The 23,644-nt window shown below is 33.8% G+C and overlaps 1 protein-coding gene across 3 annotated transcripts in view; it reads left to right on the top strand.

The window, feature by feature from the left end:
- Window positions 1-23,644, top strand: part of LOC137620511 (voltage-dependent calcium channel subunit alpha-2/delta-3-like) — a 263,284-nt gene that overhangs the window by 126,933 nt on the left and 112,707 nt on the right. For all 3 annotated transcript variants that reach the window (XM_068350700.1, XM_068350701.1, XM_068350702.1), the window contains 6 exons: window positions 2,890-2,961; window positions 4,103-4,259; window positions 6,291-6,336; window positions 6,747-6,904; window positions 15,663-15,716; window positions 18,157-18,259. In XM_068350700.1, the coding sequence (XP_068206801.1) occupies window positions 2,890-2,961; window positions 4,103-4,259; window positions 6,291-6,336; window positions 6,747-6,904; window positions 15,663-15,716; window positions 18,157-18,259 (590 nt within the window). The remainder of the gene's footprint in view (window positions 1-2,889; window positions 2,962-4,102; window positions 4,260-6,290; window positions 6,337-6,746; window positions 6,905-15,662; window positions 15,717-18,156; window positions 18,260-23,644) is intronic.

The following is a 23,644-nucleotide window of genomic DNA, read 5'->3' on the forward strand; positions in this document are numbered from 1 at the left end:
CATTGTTCTTCCAAAAAGATTTATCAAAAAGACTGCATTGAATAGTCCCAATGACATGTTCATGATAAAAACAAATTATTAAACAAAGGATACATTGTTTTTCCAAAAATATTTTTCAAAAAGACTGCATTTAATATTCCCACAACAACATGTTCATGATAAAAACAAATTATTAAACAAATGTTTTATTGTTCTTCCAAAAAGATTTTTCAAAAAGACTGCATTTAATAGTCCCACCAATGACATGTTCATAATAAAAACAAATTATTAAACAAAGGCTTCATTATTCTTCCAAAAAGATTTTTCAAAAAGACTACAGTAAATTGTTGAGATTACATTATGTATTTCTGTAAGCGCAGGTAAAGGCTAGATTCATACCTTTCGTAATTGCCTCTCCCTTTTAATTAAAAGCTTTGCTGCTTAATGTAATTACGCAATTCGGTAGAAATACTCTGGAATACAGTGTTACCTTCTTATAGAGAGTGGAATAATAGACGTCGGTTGTATTGCGCTTTATCTATAATGAAGTATTTTTATCAACACCTAGAAAATTAGATTATTTTTTATTAATAATTTCAAATTTAGATTACTTTTATTGGCAACTTGAAAATTAAAATGATTCTTTTATTAATAACTTGAAAATTAAAATTATTCTTTTATTAACAACTTGAAAATTAAAATTATTCTTTTATTAACTACTTGAAAATTGAAATTATTCTTTTATCAACAACTTGAAAATCAAAATTATTCTTTTATTAACAACTTGAAAATTAAAATGATTCTTTTATTATCAACTTGATAGCTAAATTACTTTTGATTACTTCTTGTATGAAAACCTTGAAGATTAAATTTCTTCTTTTATTAACACCAAAAAATCACGTTACTTCTTGTATTAACACTAAGACAATTATATTACTTGTCGATTTAAAGTAAGGCATATTTCGTTATGTGTTAGAGGCGACTTTTTGAAGTCTAGTTTTGTTAGCCTTCTGTGTTATACAAATATAGGCTGAGATATAGTATTTCAATGTTGTCAAAGTTAGATATTTCGATGAATTCGCGAAAAATATCACTATGATGAAGCATTTGCATATGCTTCCATTCATATGAATATCTTTATTCCTGCAGATGTCTTTAAAGCCATATTCTCTAAATATATTTACCCTTACAGTCGTTGGAAGTTTGGAATTGCTTCTATATGTACAGTTGGATACAGGAATTCCTGGCATACCTCACTCTGAGGAAGTACATCCAGTCACACCTTATCTGCACAGAGAGTTCTTCTATTTAGCCCCGAGCAGAACCTCTACCATCTCTCCTTACACTAGCTGTTTGGTCACTCACTGTGCAGTTAGGGTGTGACAGTGTACACTACGAAGTGAGGTGTGCCAGCAGTTCTTGTATCCAACTGTATAATGTATTTCCTCCTGGAATTAAATGCCACGTGTGTAATCGATTTTCAAGAAGACCAAAGTCAAGTTATGATACCTATACTCAATTTTTTTTAATGAGGCGCATTTCCACCTACTCTCAGCGGTGCCCTTTTAGCTCGGAAAAGTTTCCTGCTATCTGATTGGTTAAAATTATCTTCTCTAACCAATTAGCGAGCAGGATACTTTTCTGAGCTAAAAGGGCACCCCTGCGAGTCGGTGTAAATCTGCCTCACTATAAAGAATTGACTATAGAGGATATTATTTAGAAATAGGGGATCAAGAAAATTATTCCATTTGATAGTACAAACACAAACTCTTGTATTCAACATTCAATTTTCCTATTGGAGAATAAAGTCTTGCAAATACTATACCCTATTTAACATATTTATAATTAGCAACTTTTGAAATAAAGGATCAAGAAAATTATTCCATTTGAAAGTGCAAACACAAGCTCTTGTATTCAACATTTAATTTTCCTATTATAGAATAAAGTCTTGCAAATACTATACCCAGAGTAACATATTCATAACTAGTAACTTTTGAAATAATAGATCAAAAAAATTATTCCATTTGAAAGTGCAAACACAGCTCTTGTATTCAACATTTAATTTTTCTATTAGAGAATTAAGTCTTGCAAATACTATACTCAATGTAACATATTTATAATTAGCATCATATATGATGCTGCAGCTACTTATATAAGATATTCCATCGTAGGACTTGAAAGTTAGTTAGGTTTTCTATCCTCTCTTATGGTTTATGGTAACTGGCAAACGTTAAGGGAGAATTTTACCAGAAACCTTATCATGCGGAATACTAAAAACGTTTATAACAATATCTTTCCCTATTCAGGTTTCTATGTACTTGAGGTATTTCATCAACCAGATATAGGAAACGTTAATAATATGCATTTGATGTTTATTTTTATTTGATCAAGAGTTTTTCTTATCTTTTTTCTTCTAAACTTGATATATAATAAATAAAATCTCCTTGGGACATGGAAATTTATCTTTTAAACAATATCTTTTTTCTTTTTTCTCTAAAAATATATTTATACTCTATTTTTTTTTCTACATAAGATTTTTCTTACAATTTTTTCGACTTTTTAAAACCTTTTTACCTAATTCAAGAAATACTGATATTTTCATAATTTTTTACTCCTGTCAAGATTTTGATTTTTGATTTTCCAATGAAATCAACCACAATAAACAGACTTTACACATTTGATGCACTTCAGCAATACTTACATTTTCCTTCGAAGTAAATAAAGTAACATAAACTCAGCCATTAATTTTCTACTCATTTTCACTTATTAGTAATTTTCTAAGTAGTGGCATTATTTAGTCAAATCATAGAAAATATTCCATGCATGTGAGCCTTTTCCATTTTTTTTTTTTTTTTTTTTTTTTTTTTTGCAGTTATGATAAGATTTATCACTTAATTCTGGCTATTTCAGCTTCGTCGAGATTTGGTAGAGCAACGTGCAGTGGAAACCTTGCAAGATGTCAAGGTTCACTTAGATGGAATGGTAAGTTTTTTTTTATATTGTTTAAATGTTTTTCTTAACTGTCCTGATGCAACATTTTAGATGGCTCAGAATGTGTAGCAGTAATTTTATTCTAACAAGTAGCCTTTCTGTAGAAATGTCCTGAAGGAACATTTTAGATAGCACAGAATGTCTAGCAGTGATTTTCTGGTAACAAGAAGCTTTTTTGTTTAAATATCCTGATGGAAAAGTTTTGATAGGACAAAAATTTTCTTCTAACGAAAAAAAGTATTTAAATGTTTTTCTTAAATGTCCTGATGGAGCCTTTTAGATAGCACAGAAAGTCTAGTATTGCTTTTCTTCTTCTAAAAAATAAACTATTTAAATGCTTTTTTTAAATGTTCTGATGGATCCTAGAATGGCTAGCAGTGATTTTCTTCTAATATGAAGGCTATAGTTCAGCATTTGTTTACCATTAAAACTGGAGAATATTTCAGTCTCTCTGAGTTCACATAAATTACCAGGTAGCCCATTCCTGCTGACCGTTTGGGAATTCATTCAATCTAAAGTGGATTGGATGATATTTACAAGCAGCTTTTAATATAAACACCCAAAATGAATTTAAGAAAAGATTTTAATATTTGTTAAAATAAAATTATCATTCTATTTACCAGATATACCTCTTCAATATACTGTACATATATTAATGCCAAGCAGCTTTTAATACAAACAACCAAATAATATTAAAAAAAAAAGCTTTTAATATTTTGTAAAATGAAAGAAGTCTTATTCATTTACCAGATTTACTTCTTCAATATACTGTACATGTATTAATGTCAAGCACCTTTTAATACAAACAACCCATTAATATTGAATTTTTTTTTTTTTTAATATTTTGTAAAATGAAAGAAGTATTATTCATTTACCAGATTTACCTCTTCAATATACTGTACACTATAACTTTTAAAACCCTTCCAGAAGACTAAAATTACATAAAGATCATTACTCAGAATACATCTATAACGTTAAAAACGGTTCCAGAAGACTTTGATATAAACACCCAAATAAGATTTAAGAAAACCTTTTTAGAAGTTTTATTCATTGACCAGATTTACCTCTTCAGTATACATACCACAACAATGTCCCCTGAGACCTTTATAAACATCACGCCCCCATCTTTCAGAAACGTGTTGTGACACGAGGGCAGTGGTACTACACTCAGAAGGTGGACGATACGCCCTTCAGTCTCGGAATCGCTTTACCCGAGAAATACGGCAGATATAAAGTCTTTGGTCAGATTGAGCTCAGCAGGGCCATACAGGATCCCAGGTCAAATAGAGGTAAGTGTCTTTTGAGACGTTTAGTTGTTTCCAGTCTGTGAGGACGCAAGGTAAAGATCTGTACACTGTTAAAAATTTGCATTAAAGGAACGGTAAATGTCTGGCAACATTTATTTCAGGATTTTTACTTTTTAAAAACAGAAGTAATGACGTAAAGGAGTGATATTATGGTCACTAACCCGTTAAAGATAATAACAAAGTAAGGTAAATTTACGGTCACCTGTATTTTACTGAAATACAGTTGGCATCTATATTTTTACAGAGAATTTCCGATTAAAATTTCATTTTTTTTCTAACAGTGTATGTAATATAAGTTTAATACCTTATCACGGTTATTTACATTTTTATTCAAATGTGGATTATTTTTGTGTATTACCATGATCAGCAAAGCTGTACTAATCAAGGCCAGGTATACTTGGGTTGGTTTGCTGTGAGCGATCAGACTAAAATCTCCCACTATCACTAATTAGCAGTGATGAAAATGGACAAAACCCAGACATGAATAATGATATTCTGAGGCCTTTGTCCTATAGTGGACTAGAAACGGCTACATTTGTTGTTTTTTTATTATGATGTATTATTTTATGGTAATTTTCTCCTAGTAGATTATTCCTGGATTATGTTTTATCTGATATCGTCCCTCTATTTTGCTCTTTACGAGCTCTTAGCTGAAAGGATCCACAAATAAAGAAACATTCACTTATGAAAAAATATATTATAGGTGTTATTCTTGTATATTCCTTGCAATAGAAGCCTTCAGAATCTGGTAGAAGGTTATAAAACTAAGTCCCATATTCCTAAAGCTCAAGATTTTGTGTTAAATGAAGCTTATAGCTGCCATAACCTTTAACCCATTGACTTACCATGGGAATGAGATTAAATGCATAATAGCTTATTTTAGGGATATATAACAAATATATTCTTTTGAAATGAAGGATAGTAAGTTGTCTGCCATTATGATCTAGAATTATAGATGTTTGATATATGATATAAGATTACCAGTAACGAGGGGAAATTAAACTAAGTAACCCATGTTTGCTAAAGCTGTTAGTAAAAAAGCTTGACTGGTGTTATTTGATTTATGTTTACAGGTGCACTTGTTTTATATACACTGTATATATATATATATATATATATATATATATATATACATATATATATATACATATATATATATATATATATATATACATATATATATATATACATATATATATATATATATATATATATATATATATATATATATATATATGATTTCCTTGAATCAGTTGGATCACCATGTAGGAATTTTTTATTGCATATTGGTACATTGTTATACTTAAGAAATTTTGACACATTAACACATTATTTTACTTAGAAAAGTTATGGTCATTTGAGCAGCAGTAATAAATTAATCATCTTTTAGTTCTGATTCTATGGGCTAGTGTTCCCTAATGTAACTGATTCTGTCGAAAGTTTAACGTGACACCCCGTTCTTGTAAAGAGCCCCAGGTCTAGTGTTTTCGGGTATAAATAATGAAAATAAACCCTTGTGCAATCATTAAACACATTTTTGTCATTTACACCTATACTTTAGTTCTTATTTAGTTCAAATCATAGCATGATTCTTTTCTTCACAATTACTTGGCCTGATTGGTAACGTCTCTGCCTGTTATTTGCCAGACGGGGGCTCGAGTCCCGCTCAGACTCGTTAGTGCCTTTAGCATCTGCAACCCTACCACCCTTGTAAGCTAAGGTTTGGGGGGGTTTGGGGGAGCCTATAGGTCTACCTGCTGAGTCATCAGCAGCCATTGCCTGGCCCTCCCTTATCCTAGCTTGGATAGAGAGGGTGCTTGGGCACTGATCATATAATATATATGGTCAGTCTCTAGAGCATTGTCCTGCTTGCGAGGGCAATGTCACTGTCCCTTGCCCCTGCCATTCATGAGCGACCTTTAAAACTTTAAACCTCTATTGTCTTATATTTATATTTAATAAGTAGAATTTTCAATGTGTCATGAAATTAATTCCTTTGATTTTTTTCAACAGCAATGGATCATTTCTCATCTGGGAACTGGACTTTACATCCCGAATGGTAAGTTTTTGTTTAAGACCAGAGTCAAATAAGATACTATGCTTTTGATTTTTGCAAAGTAAAGTGTCATTTATACTTATTTAGTCCAGTGAATAACCCGTTTTGCAAATACATTATCTATTCAATTACATTTTAAAACAGTTGGTTCTGAATTTCTAAGTAGATCATAAAAGTATTTGATGGAGATAGTCTACTGCTTAGAGCCAGGTCAAGGAGGATACTTCATGCCAAATCTACATAATATTCAAGTGTTTCATTATTTTGACAATACTGTACTCTGTAAAAGTGCATTTGACTGAATTTCCCCTAACAAGCCTCATAACATGAAGTTTTCAGAAGTTTTCAGGCATCCTGACATCTAAGGTCATTGACGCCGATCATAACAGAAGCATTTATCCTTTCATCCACAGGGTGTACTGCGAATACAAATATGACGACGGCCACCATAACCTGACCCCTGAGCAGCTCATGACCGATTTCCTTTCGAGGGCCCAAAAGCCCCACTGGAAGTGGCGTTCCACTCGTACCCGCCCGTTGCCCGAACCTTCCCTGTCCCATACTACAACGTGTAAGTGTTGAATTAATGATTGCTTGGCTTTCAGAAAGTCTTATACTTTTCGTTCAGTTTGTTTTGCTTAATAAGTGGGCCATTGGAAGGCAGAAGGTTTAATATAGCATTTTACTATTTTTTTTTTTTCGGTTTGGCTTCTGGCTTTGATTTTTTTTCGTTTTGGTTTTTTGCTTTCGTAATTTGTTGATTGTTGAACTGTGCTCAGAGATATCTTGAACTTTGATTTTAGGAAATACAAAAATATGCTTCTTGTTTTTGTTTTGGTTTTTGCTCAAGTGCTCAAGTTTTATTATTTCGTTAGTCCATTACTCCCGTAGATATTATTAGTATATTACGTCTTGTCACCAATCATTCTAACTCTTAATATTATTCTAATCTCTATCTGATAAAAACGTACGGAAATGGGGGTTGAAATGACTGGAGTATACCAGGCACAATCATCATTTTTTTTTGTTTTTTAAAGTGCATGTTGTGGGAAATTATTTTTTAAAACCTATCGATATAACTTCATTAACATTCATTATGAGTAATGGGTACCGTACTTAAGTCAAATATTTTTGCCATTTAAAAGAACTATAGAATAATTACCAGAAAAAACGACAGGTAACAACTATGTTCTCTATACTGTACATTATTACTGCAATTTTACTAAGCATTACTACAGTAAGCTGCTTTAACATCTCAATGCAAATATCTTGACGCAAGTGTGGATCAGAGGGAAGTTTCCAGGATGGCAAAAGCTATCGAAGGGAAATCGGTGCTGCTTTGGTATGCTAGCTCAAGGTCGCGCTTTTGCTTTGGTATGCGATCTCACCTGATAGTAGCTATCTCATTTCACTTCACGGCAAAGCAAGAACCATTAGGTTTTCTAGAGAAAAAAAATTTATACCGAGAATAATTATTTAAGAAATAATAATGAATCATTGATGTTAGCGTGCGCAGCTCAACATTACCGCTTTCCAATACATACGGAACTTAAACTATTAATCCTGATGTTTTTATTTTTTCGCGAGCGAAGCGAGCGCACTGCGAAGCAAGAACCATTAGATTTTCTGTTATTCTTCTTTATTCCACCTATTAAAGATATTGAGATCGCATACCAAAGCAAAAGAATAATCTCTGAGATCACGCCATAAATGAGATCGCATACCAAAATGGCACCGAAAAAATCTCCAATTAAGCCATTTACAGCGGGTACCTCGTTATAGATAGCTGCTACTCAGTACAGAAGTTTTGCAAACCTGAGGACAGGTTTTCATCATCTGTTTTGCCTTGGATAGGATTCGTGATTTTCTTTGAAGCAGGATTATCATTATCCTAAACAATCAGCCTGGTGCATTAGTGCCATAGCCTCTGTACCATGGCCTTCCACTGTCTTGGGTTAGAGTTCTCTTGCTTGAGGGTACACTCAGGCACACTATTCCATCTAATTTCTCTTCCTCCTGTTTTGTTAAAGTTTTTATAGCTTATTTAGGAAATATTTATTTTGATGTTATTATTCTTAAAATTTTCTATTTTTCCTTGTTTCCTTTCTTCACTGAGCTATTTTCCCTGTTGGAGCCCCTGGGCTTATAGCATCTTGCTTTTCCAACTAGGGTTGTAGCTTAGCAAATAATGATAATAATAATAATAATAATAATAATAATAATAATAATAATAATAATAATAATAATAATAATAATTATAATAATTAGAGTCATCATTTGGAGTTAACCTACAAAATCATGACCCATTTATTCACATGAACAGGCACCATGCGCTGGGCTCATGAGTACATTGTTTTTATTAATTCCTCGATTCACTCTATTTTATTGGGCTCTACGATACATTAATGTATTTTCTCAGGTTTTGAATTTTGATAAGCTGCTGGAGCCATTACTTTAGCTAATGGATCCATTTTAAACAGCATAGTGTCATTACATTGATAGATGTTCCATTGCCAACAGTGACCAGTGAGCTGTGCCCAAGATGCTTGTGTACTTCAAGTGCCTTGCAGTGCCTCTCTCTCTCTCTCTCTCTCTCTCTCTCTCTCTCTCTCTCTCTCTCTCTCTCTCTCTCTCTCTCTCTCTCTCTCTCTCTCTCTCTGTAGTAATTTTTTAGAATAGGGTTTTTCCATAATTCTCTTGATTTCTGTATTTTCCTGGATGAGACATAAAATATGCGAAATATGACATAACTTATATAGAACTACGTGAGATTATCTCAATTAGGCAATATCATATCCTGCTCTCAGTGGTTCTGGATACTGAACAATATTTAATTATATTACCTTAATGCTTTTATTAAACACTTAAAAAATTGCATTAAAAACGGTAAATGTCTCTCAACATTTATTCCAGGATTTTTATCGCTTTAAAAACGATATATTGACGTAAAGGGTCACCAACCCGTAAAAGATGATAACAAAGTAAGGTAAAATTATGGTTGCCTGTATTTTACTGAAATGCGGATGAGAACAGTATATTTTTACGGAGAATTTTCTATTAAAATTACGGTTTTTTTTAACATTGTGTAGTACATGACAACATTCTGTCATATTACCGCAAGCTTCCGATCCTTTGTTTCACCACTGCCGGAATATGCATCCCCTTTCTGGGCATCAGCAGCTACTATAATCAATTTTTCTTTAATGAGGTGCATTTGCACCGACTCGCAGCGGTGCCCTTTTAGCTCGGAAAAGTTTCCTGCTATCTGATTGGTTAGAATTATCTTGTCCAACCAATCAGCGATCAAGAAACTTTTCCCAGCTAAAAGGGCATCCCTGCGAGTCGGTGTAAATGTGCCCCACTAAAAAAGAATTGACTTAGTGATCTTTATCTTCTGGACACAATTGCAATGATTGTCCAACAACATTGAATATGACAATGACCCACTTTTAGAGACATCCTGTATATGGTACCTTCCGTATTGCTTGATTTCATTAAGGAACTTGCACTGTGCTTTTCAAGATTTAAAGGTCTCTCATGAATGGCGGAGGCAAGGAACAGTGACAATGTCCAAGCGGGACATTGCCCTAAAGACTGCTCTTATATCCATATCACCAACGCCCACACCCACTCTTCATCTAAGCTAAGACCAGGGATGGCCAGGCAATGGCTGCTTATGACTTAGCAGGTAGACCTATAGGTTCCCCTAAACTCACCTCCTTAGCTCACAGGGATGGTAAAGTTGCAGACACTACAAGAAACTATTGAGCTTGAGCGGGACTCGAACCCAGTCCGGCAGATCGCCAAGCAGGGACATTTCCAATAGGCTACCACAGCTTGCTCTGTTATTATTTCTAGCTAAGCTATAACCCTGGTTGTAAAAGCAAGATTCTATAAGCCCAAGCGCTCCAACGGGCAAAAATAGCCCAGTGAGAAAAGGAAATGATAAAATTAATAAATGATATAAGAAGTAATGAACAATTAGAATAAAATATTTTAAAAACAATAACATTAAAACAGATATTTCTTATTTAAACTATAAAAAGAGAGGGTACAATACTACCTTAAGAAAATTTGCCTTGCCCCAAGCTACAACCCTAGTTGGAAAAGCAAGATGCTATAAGCCCAAGGGCTCCAACAGGGAAAAAAAGCCCAGTGAGCAAAGGAAATAAGGAAATGATAAAAGATGAGAACGAATTAACAATAAATCATTCTAAAAACAGTGACAATGTCAAAACATATGTCATGTATAAACTATAAAGAGACTTATGTCAGCCTGTTCAACATAAAAACATTTGCAACAACTTTGAACTTTTGAAGTTCTACCGATTCAACTACCCGATTAGGAAGATCATTCCACAACTTGGTCACAGCTGGAATAAAACTTCTAGAATATTGTGTAGTATTGAGCCTCATAATGGAGAAGGCCTGGCTGGCTATTAGAATTAATAGCTGGGTTTGGTTGGTCTTAGGATGGGTGGCCTGCAGCAAACGCCTCTGAGAAGTGAACAGTGTTAGAAATCTAAAAAAAAAATATTTGATCTCATTAACACATAACAATCCTGAAAACGAGACGAAATGCGTGAAAAAGTATCTATACGTTTATGGTTTTTTTTTCATGCACTTATTTTCATTTATATATTTCAATAGACATTTCTCCATTTTTGAACCATGGACAATCTATTCTGTAATTTGAAGCTTGCTTACTAAGTTAAATAACAATATGGTTACTCCTAAGTGCCATTAACATTAACATTATCCTTATTGTTATGTCATATTTTTCAATCAAGTTTGATTAGGTTTCTCCCTTTTACCCCTTATAGTCTCCCTAATCTGCTTTGCAAGTCATTGGCTTTTTGTGTGATTCCATTTGGATATATATATATTTTTCTTCATTATGAATATTATTGAAAATGTTAAATCCATATGAACATTAGCGTATGTCTAATAACAATGGCCTTTTTTGCATAATCCTGTGAAACCTTAACTAACAAATCTAATTTTGCAATTGAGTGTACATTATATTCTACCTGCAATTAAAGATTGTGATAATTAGGAGAAACACGCAGCAATGGCTAAGACAGACTGACCGACAGACATATTTGGATGTATTTCGACTGTAAGCTGGCGATCGAAATGGAAACGGAAAGACAGAGAAAAGAATGTGAAGTTTAGGTGTATACAATACCCTGGTCTATTTGCCATATTCCAGGCTTATTCGTATGACGGACCCCTGTGGACAGTTTTATTTTCTTTTCCTCGCTTCTCGCTTACAAATTCCTTTTTGATATCTTTTTATTTACACCTGTTTTCTTTCCTTTTTGTTTTCCATAACAAATGCCACTTTGTTTATTGCCTGAGTCCCATCTCAGCATTGGCTATAGTGATTGTTCCTGTCTCATTTTATTCCATTGATCTGCCTTTTTGAATGAATGACCTTTTTTTCATTCATGCAACATTAGTTACTTCATGCATGGTCACATCACCTGCAAGATCCTTATATAGATTCTTCTGAGTTAAATGTAAAGAGATGAATGGTGTTGTAAAATCATTAGTATCAGTAAAGGCTTTTCATAGCAGGATTTAACAGCAAACCCAAAATATTCGATTTTACTGTCACATGATCTGATCATTCAGGATGATTAAATTTGATCAGTTACTCTGTTGTTGACAGCTATTTGTCATTACACAGGCTCATCTATATTCACATTATATTTCGGAATTCTCTTTTTTATTACTCTTTGATCATGCATATCATTTGCACAGAACAGAAGCATCTTGATTGTATTTGCTGTTTGGCCTGCTAAAAATTAACTGTGTTCATTCCATGGTAGTCACATCAACAGGTTTCAGGTTAATGGTTATTATTGGTCACTGATATCAGGGGATCTAACTATCCTTAAGAGAATTGGTCTGTCACACGAATTATCCCCTTGGGGAAGCCCCATAGGAAAAAAAGTTCTGAGTTACTGAAAAGAAACATTCCTTTTACCTTTTGTGTATTTCAGTTGAACTAACCGCATTGGTATGATCATAGCATAGTTTTGTGTTGTTAAGATCAAGGTTAAGTTCTGCCATGGTGGGTATTACTGTACTTTTGATATCACTGGCTTAGGTCAGAGTTACTGACCTAGTTCAAAGAAACTGACTTAGTTCAGAGCTACTGACTTAGGTCAGAGTTACGAGAAAAGAATGTTTTAGTAGTTTGAAAACTCTCCGTTTAGAAATTTAAAGCTATCATGATTGATTGATTGATTGATAATGAGTTATCGGGAATCCTGACATCTAAGGTCATTGATGCCGATAAAGGTATCAAGATATTGCTAATCATTTTAGTCTGTCCATATGTTGGTGTTGAGTCCATTCTACATTTACCATCAATATTAGATCCTGTAAGTGATGGAAAATGTATCAGAGCCTCGTTGAGTTAATGTATAGTCAGAGAAGTTGTTGGCTTCTCTCTTTATACAGGGATGTTTTATTTAAAGGGATTTCCTTGCTTCAGTTATGTGATACTATACAAGTTTTTCTTATCATTACTGTACCATTATTGAGCCCATAAACAAATTTGTGGTATTCAAAAAACCTAGCAGTGGTCAAGAATCCTATTGTTGTTCTCAAATTAGAGACTAAATCTCGCTTTAAACAAGCGGATTGTTTTTAAATTAGAGACTAAATCCCGATTCACACAAGCGGATTGTTTTCAAATTAGAAACTAAATCTCGCTTCACACAAGCAGATTGTTTTCAAATTAGAGACTAAATCCAGCTTCACATAAGCAGATTGTTTTCAAATTAGAGACTAAATCCCACTTCACACAAGCGGATTGTTTTCAAATTACAGACCAAATCTCGCTTCACACAAACGAATTGTTTTCAAATTAGAGATTAAATCTCGCTTCACACAAACGGATTGTTTTCAAATTAAAGACTAAACCCCGCTTCACACAAGCAGATTGTTTTCATATTAGACTAAATCCCACTTCATACAAGTAGATTGTTTTCAAATTAGAGACTAAATTCCGCTTCACACAAGCGGATTGTTTTCAAATTAGAGACTAAATCCCGCTTCACATAAGTAGATTGTTTTCAAATTAGAGACTAAATCCCACTCCACACAAGCGGATTGTTTTCAAATTAGAAACTAAATCTCGCTTTACACAAGCAGATTGTTTTCAATTTAGAGACTAACCCCCGCTTCACACAAATAGATTGTTTTCCAATTAGAGACTAAATCCCACTTAACACAAGCGGATTGTTTTCAAGTTAGAGACTAAATCTCGCTTCCCATAAATAGATTGTTTCCAAATTAGAAACTAAATCTCGCTTTACACAAGCGGATTGTTTTCAAATTAGAGACTAAATCCCGCTTCACACAAGCGGATTGTTTTCAAATTAGAGACTAAATCCCGCTTCACATAAGCGGTTGAAGCGGATTGTTTTCAAATTAGAGACTAAATCTTGCTTCACACAAACGGATTTTTTCCCGTTCGGAAATATTTCCGCTTGTTAGGGGCATGTCTTCACATGAGAGGATTTTCCCCGAGTGGTCTCGTAGTTTTCTATAAGCCACTCCACTGGAGCCGTGAACCACCCAGGTTAAGCAGTGCACGCGGCTATTAATCACTGCTGCTCGGAAATTCTAATCTGCATGGACAAAACGCGCGGTATCAATCCGCTTATGTGCAGCGAACCTTAACCCAACGAGAGGACATCTGTACACCTACTATTTATCTCTCTCTCTCTCTCTCTCTCTCTCTCTCTCTCTCTCTCTCTCTCTCTCTCTCTCTCTCTCTCTCTCTCTCTCTCTCTCTCTCTCTCTCTCTCCTATAAGTTTTCACGCTGTATTCTTACCTTTAAAGATATCCTCCTCAGTTGTACACATATACCCAAACCTCTATCTTTTTTTTTATTTCTAATACACCAAAGAAACAGAAAAGAATTTATCTTTTATGGACAGTCAAAAATGAGAGGTGTATCAACAGCATTTCATGTTGTCAGATCTTGCAAATTCGTTAGTGATATTTAAGAAAAAAATAAAAGATTCTTAATACCTAAATACCAATCATTACAGAACTTAGTCTTGTGCACGGGACCGTTCCTATAAGGGTTTTATGTTTTTTTAGATTTAACCTAAGGAATATTTTTTTTGAATTTATAGTTGCTAGGTGTAGGAGGTTTGAAACTACTGGACAAGGTGAAAGTCATCAATACCACTTGAATTCATATAATCAAACATTAGTTTTAATTCCCAATTATGTTCCATATACTATTCATCACTAATTATCATTACTTCAGCTTTCCTAAAAAAAAATATACGCAAATATTTTTGGAACATCTTTACTGTAATGTGGTTTAATTGTTTTACTGTACTGCTTTGATACTCCAGGAATTAATGTTAATCTTGGCAATTGTTGCAGCTATTATCAGTCATGCTTTTTAAGGGCCTGGTATCTATTCGCTAAGCGGGCCGTTTACAGAAGCAGTAAATGGAAGCCCTATTTAGACTTATCTCGTACTCACTGCAAGAATTAGAATTGAATGCGTTTCAGCATTAAGATTCTTTCCCCTTGCCGAGGTTAAGAATCCATGGTATTCTTTTTTCCACTGACCTGGGAAAAGAATCTAAAAGACTTTTCTCTTGCCTGTGGCAAAGAAATTTTGAGAGACTTTTTTTTCCACTGACCTGGGAAAAGAATCTAGAAGATTTTTCACTTGCCTATGGCAAAGAAATTTTGAGGCTTTTTTTCTACTGACCTGAAAAAATAGTCCAGAAGTCATTTTTCTTGTCTATGGCAAAGAATCTTTGAGAGATTTTCCAATGACCTGGAAAAAGAGTCCAGAAGACTTTTCACTTGACTGTGGCAAAGAATCTTTGAGAGACTTTTTCCACTAACCTGGAAAAAAGAATCCAGAAGAGTTTTCTCTTGCCTATGGCGAAGAATCTTTGAGAGACTTTTTCCACTGACCTGGAAAAAGGAATCCAGAAGACTTTTCACATGCCTTTTGCAAAGAATCTTTGAGAATCTTTCCGCTGACCTGGGAAAAGAATCCACAAGTCTTTTCACTTGCCTGTGGCAAAGAATCCAATGTATCCTTATCCTCTAACCTGGGCGAAGAATCAGTGAGACACTTTTCCTATTACCTGGGCATAGAATCCACAAGAGTTTTTTTACCCTTGCCTGAGCAAAGAATCCAATATTATCTGTACCTCTCTTTGTTTTATTATGTAAACGCTCTTGTTTGCTTTCTGTACGGAAACGGTCCCGTTTGTTAGTGCCTTAAATGAGTGGTTTGTGCTTGGCTAATGCTCCTGCCTCCCCCAAGCAGCCAAATCAAGGATGTCAGGGGGACTCGAGAATGAGAGGCGAGAGAACTACTACTGTAAGTATTTTGGCTTTGTGCATTACAAGAGATTTGCCATTCATACATAAACAGATTTGTTTTTCCATGTATACAGTATGTATAGATCTATACATGTGTTTGTTTTATATATATGCTAGATTATAACCTATGCAGATATCTTCTCATAAAAGTTTTCCTTAAGAATAGCAAAAGAAAGTAAAAATTTTATCATTGATTTGACTAATAAACTTAATTGTTTGGTAGAAATTACACAAAGAATTATACGTCTTTGCCTCCATGAAATCATATAGTTTTTCAATCACTACAAATATTTCATATTCATCTGTTGAAAGTAAAATTTGAACACATTTGAATTAGCATTTTGAAAATCCAATTATACAAACTCAAACCAGTTTGTGTCTGCTTGGCAATTTCTCTAGTAATACCTTTCTAGTCTGTGTGCTGAGTATCCTGTATGAGTTTCCTAAGTCAGTATTTTACTTTCTGGTATTACTGCTGTATGTCTTTTCCACTTTATTATTTTAGCATAAGATGTCATTGCCCTTCTAGAATTTACTGTAATAAGGGATATTTCTGAATGAAGCGTCATATCCCAAATTGAAATGAAAATTGCTCATTTTCTTTTGTGTTGAAAATGCTTAGAACATGTGAAATATTGATGTATAAATCTCCATACTTTTTATCAATGAAATTCTCATTCAAATATGTAATTACATCCATAAATGTCTTAGTATCGTCAATTCTGTTTCAAACCTATGTTTTATAACTGGCAGCTTTTAATAGCAAGAGCCCGTGCTGGCATAAAGCCAGCTTTTATGTAACAATAACCGTAACGATGTTTCCATATCCAGCTGTGTAATATTATTCCCTCCAGTGACATCTTAAACTGTCCTTAGTTCATCTCTTCTTTGGGACTCAGGACACAGACTATAACAGCGTAGGATATAGGATTTCTTACTCGATTACATTCCTGGTCCTCTTGGCTATTTGTTCCAGAATCGTAGGACTTGATATTACCCTTCGTGTTGTGTCTCTCTTTTTAGGACAAGACTAACTGTGGCAAGTCAGAAACGGGACTTGAATAGTATTTATGCCACCTAGACTCCATCGTTAATTTGCATGTTAAACGGATACACGTGACGTACCCAATTGAGATATCATTAAATGGAGATGGTTCTGAATAAGTATAATTGTACAGCTGAGACGGAGTATAATGGTTTAGGATTGATAATGATTCAGCTTTCCATGTTATTTTCATGGAGACATGTAGGTTTTGCGTGCAGTTTTGAAAATTATAAAGATGATTTTTATTATATACTCGTGTTCATTCTGTATTGTATGGCTCGTGCAGCTGGAGTAGTAGATTTTAAATATCTAAATAAGCTAAAGAATGAAACGTCATCCTATTCTTAATAAAGCTGGTATACTTAAATGCTATAAGATCTTGATGTGAGTTGGATTTGAATTTTAAATAAATTTTCGTTTTGTCAAGCAACGTTTTGTCGACTGTAGAATTTTGACCTTATAATATATCCTTTATTTATGAAAACATTTACAGACTTCTTTATCAGTATATGATTAAACCATCCGATGAAAATAGTCAATGATTAAGAAGCTATTACAAATTGAAAAGTGCAATCTTTCATAATATAATACCACTTTTTATTTATAACATTTCAGCAGAGTTAAAATGTAGAATTAAAATTTTATATCTTCTAAATAATAGTTGTCTTTCCTTGACCAAAGTTTTGGTCTGGGACTGGTGAAAGTCATTTTAAGCAGAAGGAAAGTTAAAATACTCTTCCACAGTCTCTACGTACTTATTGAAACACTATATATATGAATGATCTCATATCATGAAGCTCAAATGAAGGAAATGCAGAGGAAAATACTCTCATGATTCCGAGAATTGAAATTTAAAAACTTCTCAAATAGAGGTGTAGGTTTTATAAGATTACTTTTTTTTTTTTTACGTATGTGACATTATCAGGTTGATAATATTCATTAATCAAAGACTTCAGCCTACAGTTTAGGTCTTCATAATGTATTGTTATGTTGTAGGATTTATATAAAGTATACTGATTTAATAAATGAGGTATATCCTTTAACCAATGCAAATGACCGTATCTTGACCATAGAGTTTTGTTTTTGATCAGTACTTAGTTAACCTATCAAGTTACCACCCCATTTTGATCAAATTTTTGTACGAACTTAAAACAATTAATTTAGTATTTTCTAAAAGAACTATGTTCGTTACTCCATAGTCTATCATAGTTTTCCTGATCCTTGACCTTATAATAGAAAAACTTGAAAGATTATGTATTCGACTCTTCCTTAATAATGTTGAATAGAACTAAGTAATAGTTAATGATTCTAACCGTCTCCAGGTATAAGCAAATAAGCATTTTTCCCAATCTATTTTTATGATCAAGAATAATCCCTTCTTTCCCTTTTCCAGGCGACAAAGACCTCATCCAAAGTCTCCTGTTTGACGCTCGTGCCACCAACGTTTACTTCACCAGCAAAAAAATGTTTGAGGATTCAATCAACCCCGACCAGAAGTAAGTGGATGTCTCATGTCCTTATTGAGGGTTAGCAGCAGCCGAATCAGCCAGGCAGTGTTTGCACAGTATGCACGTGTGCACTTTGTCTATGTTTTGGCTCCTTGAAGCACTGCTCTCCAACTGAACAGGATTAGTCCACACAGAATAGGAACCTTTAACTGCATTAGCCCCCCATCTGAAATAGGAATTTTTTTACAGAAAAAGGAACTTTTTATAGCATTAGCCCCCTCCAGAATAGTCTAGTGGTGTCAAGGTTGCCAACTTGGCATTATGATAGTAGGGTACTAACGTCGCTTGGCGAGGCAACTCTCTCAGCTAACTCCGCCCACCTCCTCTCGTAACATTAAGAAGAGAAAAGAATAAATCTTTTACAGCATTAGCCCCCTCCAGAATAGGGGCCCTTTACAGCATTAGCCCCCTCCGGAATAGGAACCTTTTACAGCATTATTTCCTTCCAGAATAGGTACTTTTTACAGCATCAGCCCCCTCTGGAATAGGAACTTTTTACAGGTTTAGTTTTCACTGGAATGGGAAGTTTTTATAGGATTATATCCTACCGGAATAGGAACTTTTTACAGAATTACCTCCTGCAGGAATAGGAACTTTGTACAAAATTGGCTCCGCCGGAATAGGAACTTTGTGAAGGAATAGCTCCCACTCCAATGGGAACTTTTTCCGATAAGTAGAGGAGAAAAGAAAAGTGTTCTATTATTATGACTATTTATATTCTATTTAGGTAAATAGTCAATTTTTTAGCTGATACAAAATTCAGAAATATTGGAATCTCTTAATGAAATGTACTTGGAAATGGAAATATAATGCAGCTTATGTTATCTATTTAGAGAAGTCAGTGTCTTGAGATAAACAGTTTGATAATAAGATTTGTTTTAGGAAAGTATTGTAGGATAAATTCTCCAGGAATCTGTTGTTTCATATATCTGATTAAACTAGAATTCAGAGCTCGCAATACAAACAGTTGACAACAGTAAATAGTATGCTAGAGTGTAGATTACAAAGAAAAAAATTTTGAGTATATCTTTATTTTGGAAATTGCAATTTGAAAATATTGGTAGGAGTGCTAGGTACATATATGAAACTTTTTTGGCTAGGATAATACCCTTAGAGAGAGAGAGAGAGAGAGAGAGAGAGAGAGAGAGAGAGAGAGAGAGAGAGAGAGAGAGAGAGAGAGAGAGAGAGAGAGAGAGAGAGAGAGAGAGTAATTAGTGAATTATCTGCCTGAGAACTGAACATACATACGAAGTAAATCTTCCTACCCAAGACTTTATAGCTTTTCTACCATGAATATCGTACAGGGAGTTTTATGTAAGTTTTTTATATACATCCTGTGTGTTTTATATTATTTAATATACATCAAAAGACATTTATAGAGGTCAGTTACAAAAACTACATAGCTACTCTTTTCACTAGGAAGCTTCTAAAGACTAAATTGGAACTACATCAGACATAATTTAAAGTGTATTAATATTATATTCTAAATTAATTTAGTTGTTAAATGCAAAAAAAAAAGTAGCTTAGCATCACTCATCCTATAAATAGCAACAGATAGTTCACAATCAATCTGTCACTCATTTCAATGAATATTTTAATTAGCTATTTATGACAAATTCTTTTCCATTCAATGTATAAAAGAATTTGGTTTTATTTCTAATTAAAGTTTTTTTTATTGATGTTTAGTTATTGATGACAATTTTACAAATTAGAGTCTCTAAATATATAGGCTATAAAGTAGCAGTAGGCCTACAATAATTCAGTCAAATGAAATTCAAATCTTCAAGAATCTTTAGGTTAGGAATATAATTGTAGTCAGTTTTTTATCATAATGTTCATTATTACAATCCTCACAATTAGTTTTTCTTTGATAGTGCTACATAAGGTCACTGCTATTAGTTTAATTTAAGTAACTCCTGAATTTATAAATTTTATTAATTGCCATTTTACTCATTTATTCGCGTACATCTACGTTTTGCATAAAAGGAGTATGAAATGATTTCCAGGTCTGACGAAATATTAAGGGATTTTGACGAAGGAAAAATCTATTTCTGGGAAGAGACCTGTGACGCCCAGTGAAAGAAGTCCTTCTTTACACTTTTCTAATATAAATCTTCCAAATATACTAGAGAAAGATAAAAGCATGGAATGCAGAGGAATTTTAAGTTTCTTTTCTGTTTATTGTTACTAAAGGGATAGAGATTTTCCAGCCCAATGGGTCAAACTCGATTTCTATAGAGCTGGTCGGAATTAATTTGGGAGATGAAATATACTAAATCTAATTGATAAAAAAATAAGTTAGAGATTAAAACCTATTGAATAATTTTCTGTAGCTTCCATAAGCAACTCAAGGATGAATAAATATATTGCATCCTAGTTACAGTAGTTCTATGCCGGGGTTATTAACACAGAAATAAATAGTACCATGGAAAGAGAACAAAAATATAATTAATTCGAACATTTGTCCAATTCAGGCTGATGTGAATCCTTGATCTATTAAAAAATGAAAAAAGGAATAAGCATCGAGATTTCAAAAGACAAGATTGAATGTTATATGATTAATTTAATATAATAAAGTAATTAATGTAGATTAATAAGTATGTGAAAAGGAACTGCCCAGACTTTGTCAGAGAAATTTGATAAGAAGTGACTGCGAGGATTTGTTCATAATTCTCTTCTAAATCTGGTAGTAAATTGCTGTTATTTATCATATTGTTTAGAATTCAAACATTCTAGGTATAATTTTCTTGTCATGAAAAGCCAGTAAGATAGTTTTCAGATATAGCATTTTCCGGTCATTGATATTATTTATCACATTGTTTAGAATTCAAGCATTCTAGGTATAATATTCTTATAAAAAGCCAGTAAGATAGTTTTCAGATATAGCATTTTCCGGTCATTGATATTATATCTCTCATTGTTTAGAGTTCAAACATTCTAGGTATAATTTTCTTGTCATAAAAAGCTAGTAAGATATTTCCGGTCATTGATATTATTTATCACATTGTTTAGAATGAAAGCATTCTATGTATAATATTCTTATAAAAAAAACCAGTAAGATAGTTTTCATATATAACACATTCCAGTTTATTATAAGATACAACACAATATTCTGCCAATATCAAGTCATTACATAATAAGGCAAGATCTAGCTATAATATTTAGCCAGGTTACGCAGTATGTTACACATAATATATGTATTGCACTCTCTGTACTTGCTTTCAATTAGGCTTGATCTTGTGTGACTGCATGTGTGTAACACATGCACAGATTTGTCAGCACCAACATATTAGTAATTAGCTTTATTGTGACAAGGGCATATCAGTAACAAAATAGCTGTGAAACTTTCCACAGAAATGATTCACTTTCGCTGAGTTTTCTATGATGTCTTACTTTATTCGTATATAGATTAAAGCTGACTTTATAAAAAATCCTTAGTGACTCAGATTTACTCATATAGTAATAAGCTTTATATGGACTATCATATGCAATGCATAAATATGCTCTGTAATGTGCAGAAGATTTTTGACAGTTTGCTTGCTATTTATCTTAATATTCATCTAATCAAAAGTCAGTTTACTTGTGCTGCACATAGGATACTTTGCAGGTTTTTGTGTCGATATGCCCTTACCAGTGCACTTCAGTAAATTTTAGTTTTCCTTTCAATTTGTCGCACTTGGCACAGTGTTCTTCCAAGCACTGCTGGAATTATGTAGCTATTGTGACCTATTATATCACATTATTGTATTTATTCTTTCTTTTTGTTTAATTTGGCCTATTTTCTACTCACACAATTTCCATACCCAAGAATTATTTTCTATTGTCTTTTTTTTTGTATCAAGATATGATTTAGCTTTCATTCATTTATCCACTTGTTTCATTGGTGGCAATATTAGAAATTCTGTTATGCATAAAAAGACCCTTCATTTACCCATAGATTTCTCATGAAAGGATTCAGAAATAGAAAATTATCCTTTAAGCCCTAGCACACAGCATTACACTTTGCAAGTGTATATCAATAGATCCAAATCGATCACCTTGTCAACAGCTATGACATCCTAGTGAGGTTTATCTCAGATAAATGAATTTAAGGATGAGTTGTCCACTAAACTCTCGGGTCAACTTATTATTCAGTTAATTCCCTTTGGATGGACAAGTGTGGATACTTCCACAGGCTATTGGTCAGACTTATCAGTGATACCACAGGCTATTGGTCAGACATATCGGTTATACCACAGGCTATTGGGTAGACATATCAATGTTACCGAAGGCTATTGGTTAGACATATCAGTGATACCGCAGGTTATTGGTCAGACATATCAGTGATACCACAGGCTAATGGTCAGACATATCAGTGATACTGCAGGCTATTGGTCGGACTTGTCAGTGATACTGTAGGCTATTGATCGAATATATCGGTGATACCGCAGGCTATTGGTCAGACGTATTAGTGATACCGTAGGCTATTGGTAGGACATATCAGTGGTACCGTAGGCTATTGGTTAGACTTGTCAGTAATACCGTAGACTATTGGTCAGACATACCAGGGATACTGCAGGCTATTGGTCAGATGTATCATTGATACCACAGTCTATTGGTCAGACGTATTAGTGATACCGTAGGCTATTGGTCAGACATATCAGTGGTACCGTAGGCTATTGGTTAGACTTGTCAGTAATACCGTAGACTATTGGTCAGACATATCAGTGATACCGCAGGCTATTGGTCAGACATATCAGTGGTACCATAGGCTATTGGCTATACTTGTCATTGATACTGCCGACTATTGGTCAGACATATCAGTGGTACCGTAGGCTATTGGTCAGACATATCAATGATACCTCGGACTATTGGTCAGACGTATCAGTAATACCGTAGGCTATTGGTCAGACATATCAGTGGTACTGCAGGCTATTGGTCAGACATATTAGTTATATACGTACTCTTAAAGAAAAGAAGGGTAGAAGCTGGAATTACTCTTCAATAAGTACCTACTTAATCACTACCCACTTTGAAAGCAATTAAAAACAATTTGCAATAGGGCTTTACTACCATAACAGGCTGATTGAATATTGCTTCACTGATACCTTTCTTGGTTTAACAGTAATTTAAAGATATCTTTATCCTTAGTCTTTAGTTATTTGTATTGTTTTATTATGTTTTTGATTCGGATCTTTTTTTCTGTCTACTGGACTTGTTTTTCCACATATATCACTAACATTTTCAGAATTTTCACTAACGCCCCATTTCCCTTCGCAATTAGCCCTGTGGAGATGTACATGGCACTAATCTTCAGGTACAGTATATTACCTTTGGAGGTTTAAATAACCTGATGGTCTTTTAATTGCACTTCATGAGTCTTTTTGCCATTTC

This window comes from Palaemon carinicauda, chromosome 27, assembly GCF_036898095.1.
Source record: "Palaemon carinicauda isolate YSFRI2023 chromosome 27, ASM3689809v2, whole genome shotgun sequence".
NCBI lineage: Eukaryota > Metazoa > Arthropoda > Malacostraca > Decapoda > Palaemonidae > Palaemon > Palaemon carinicauda.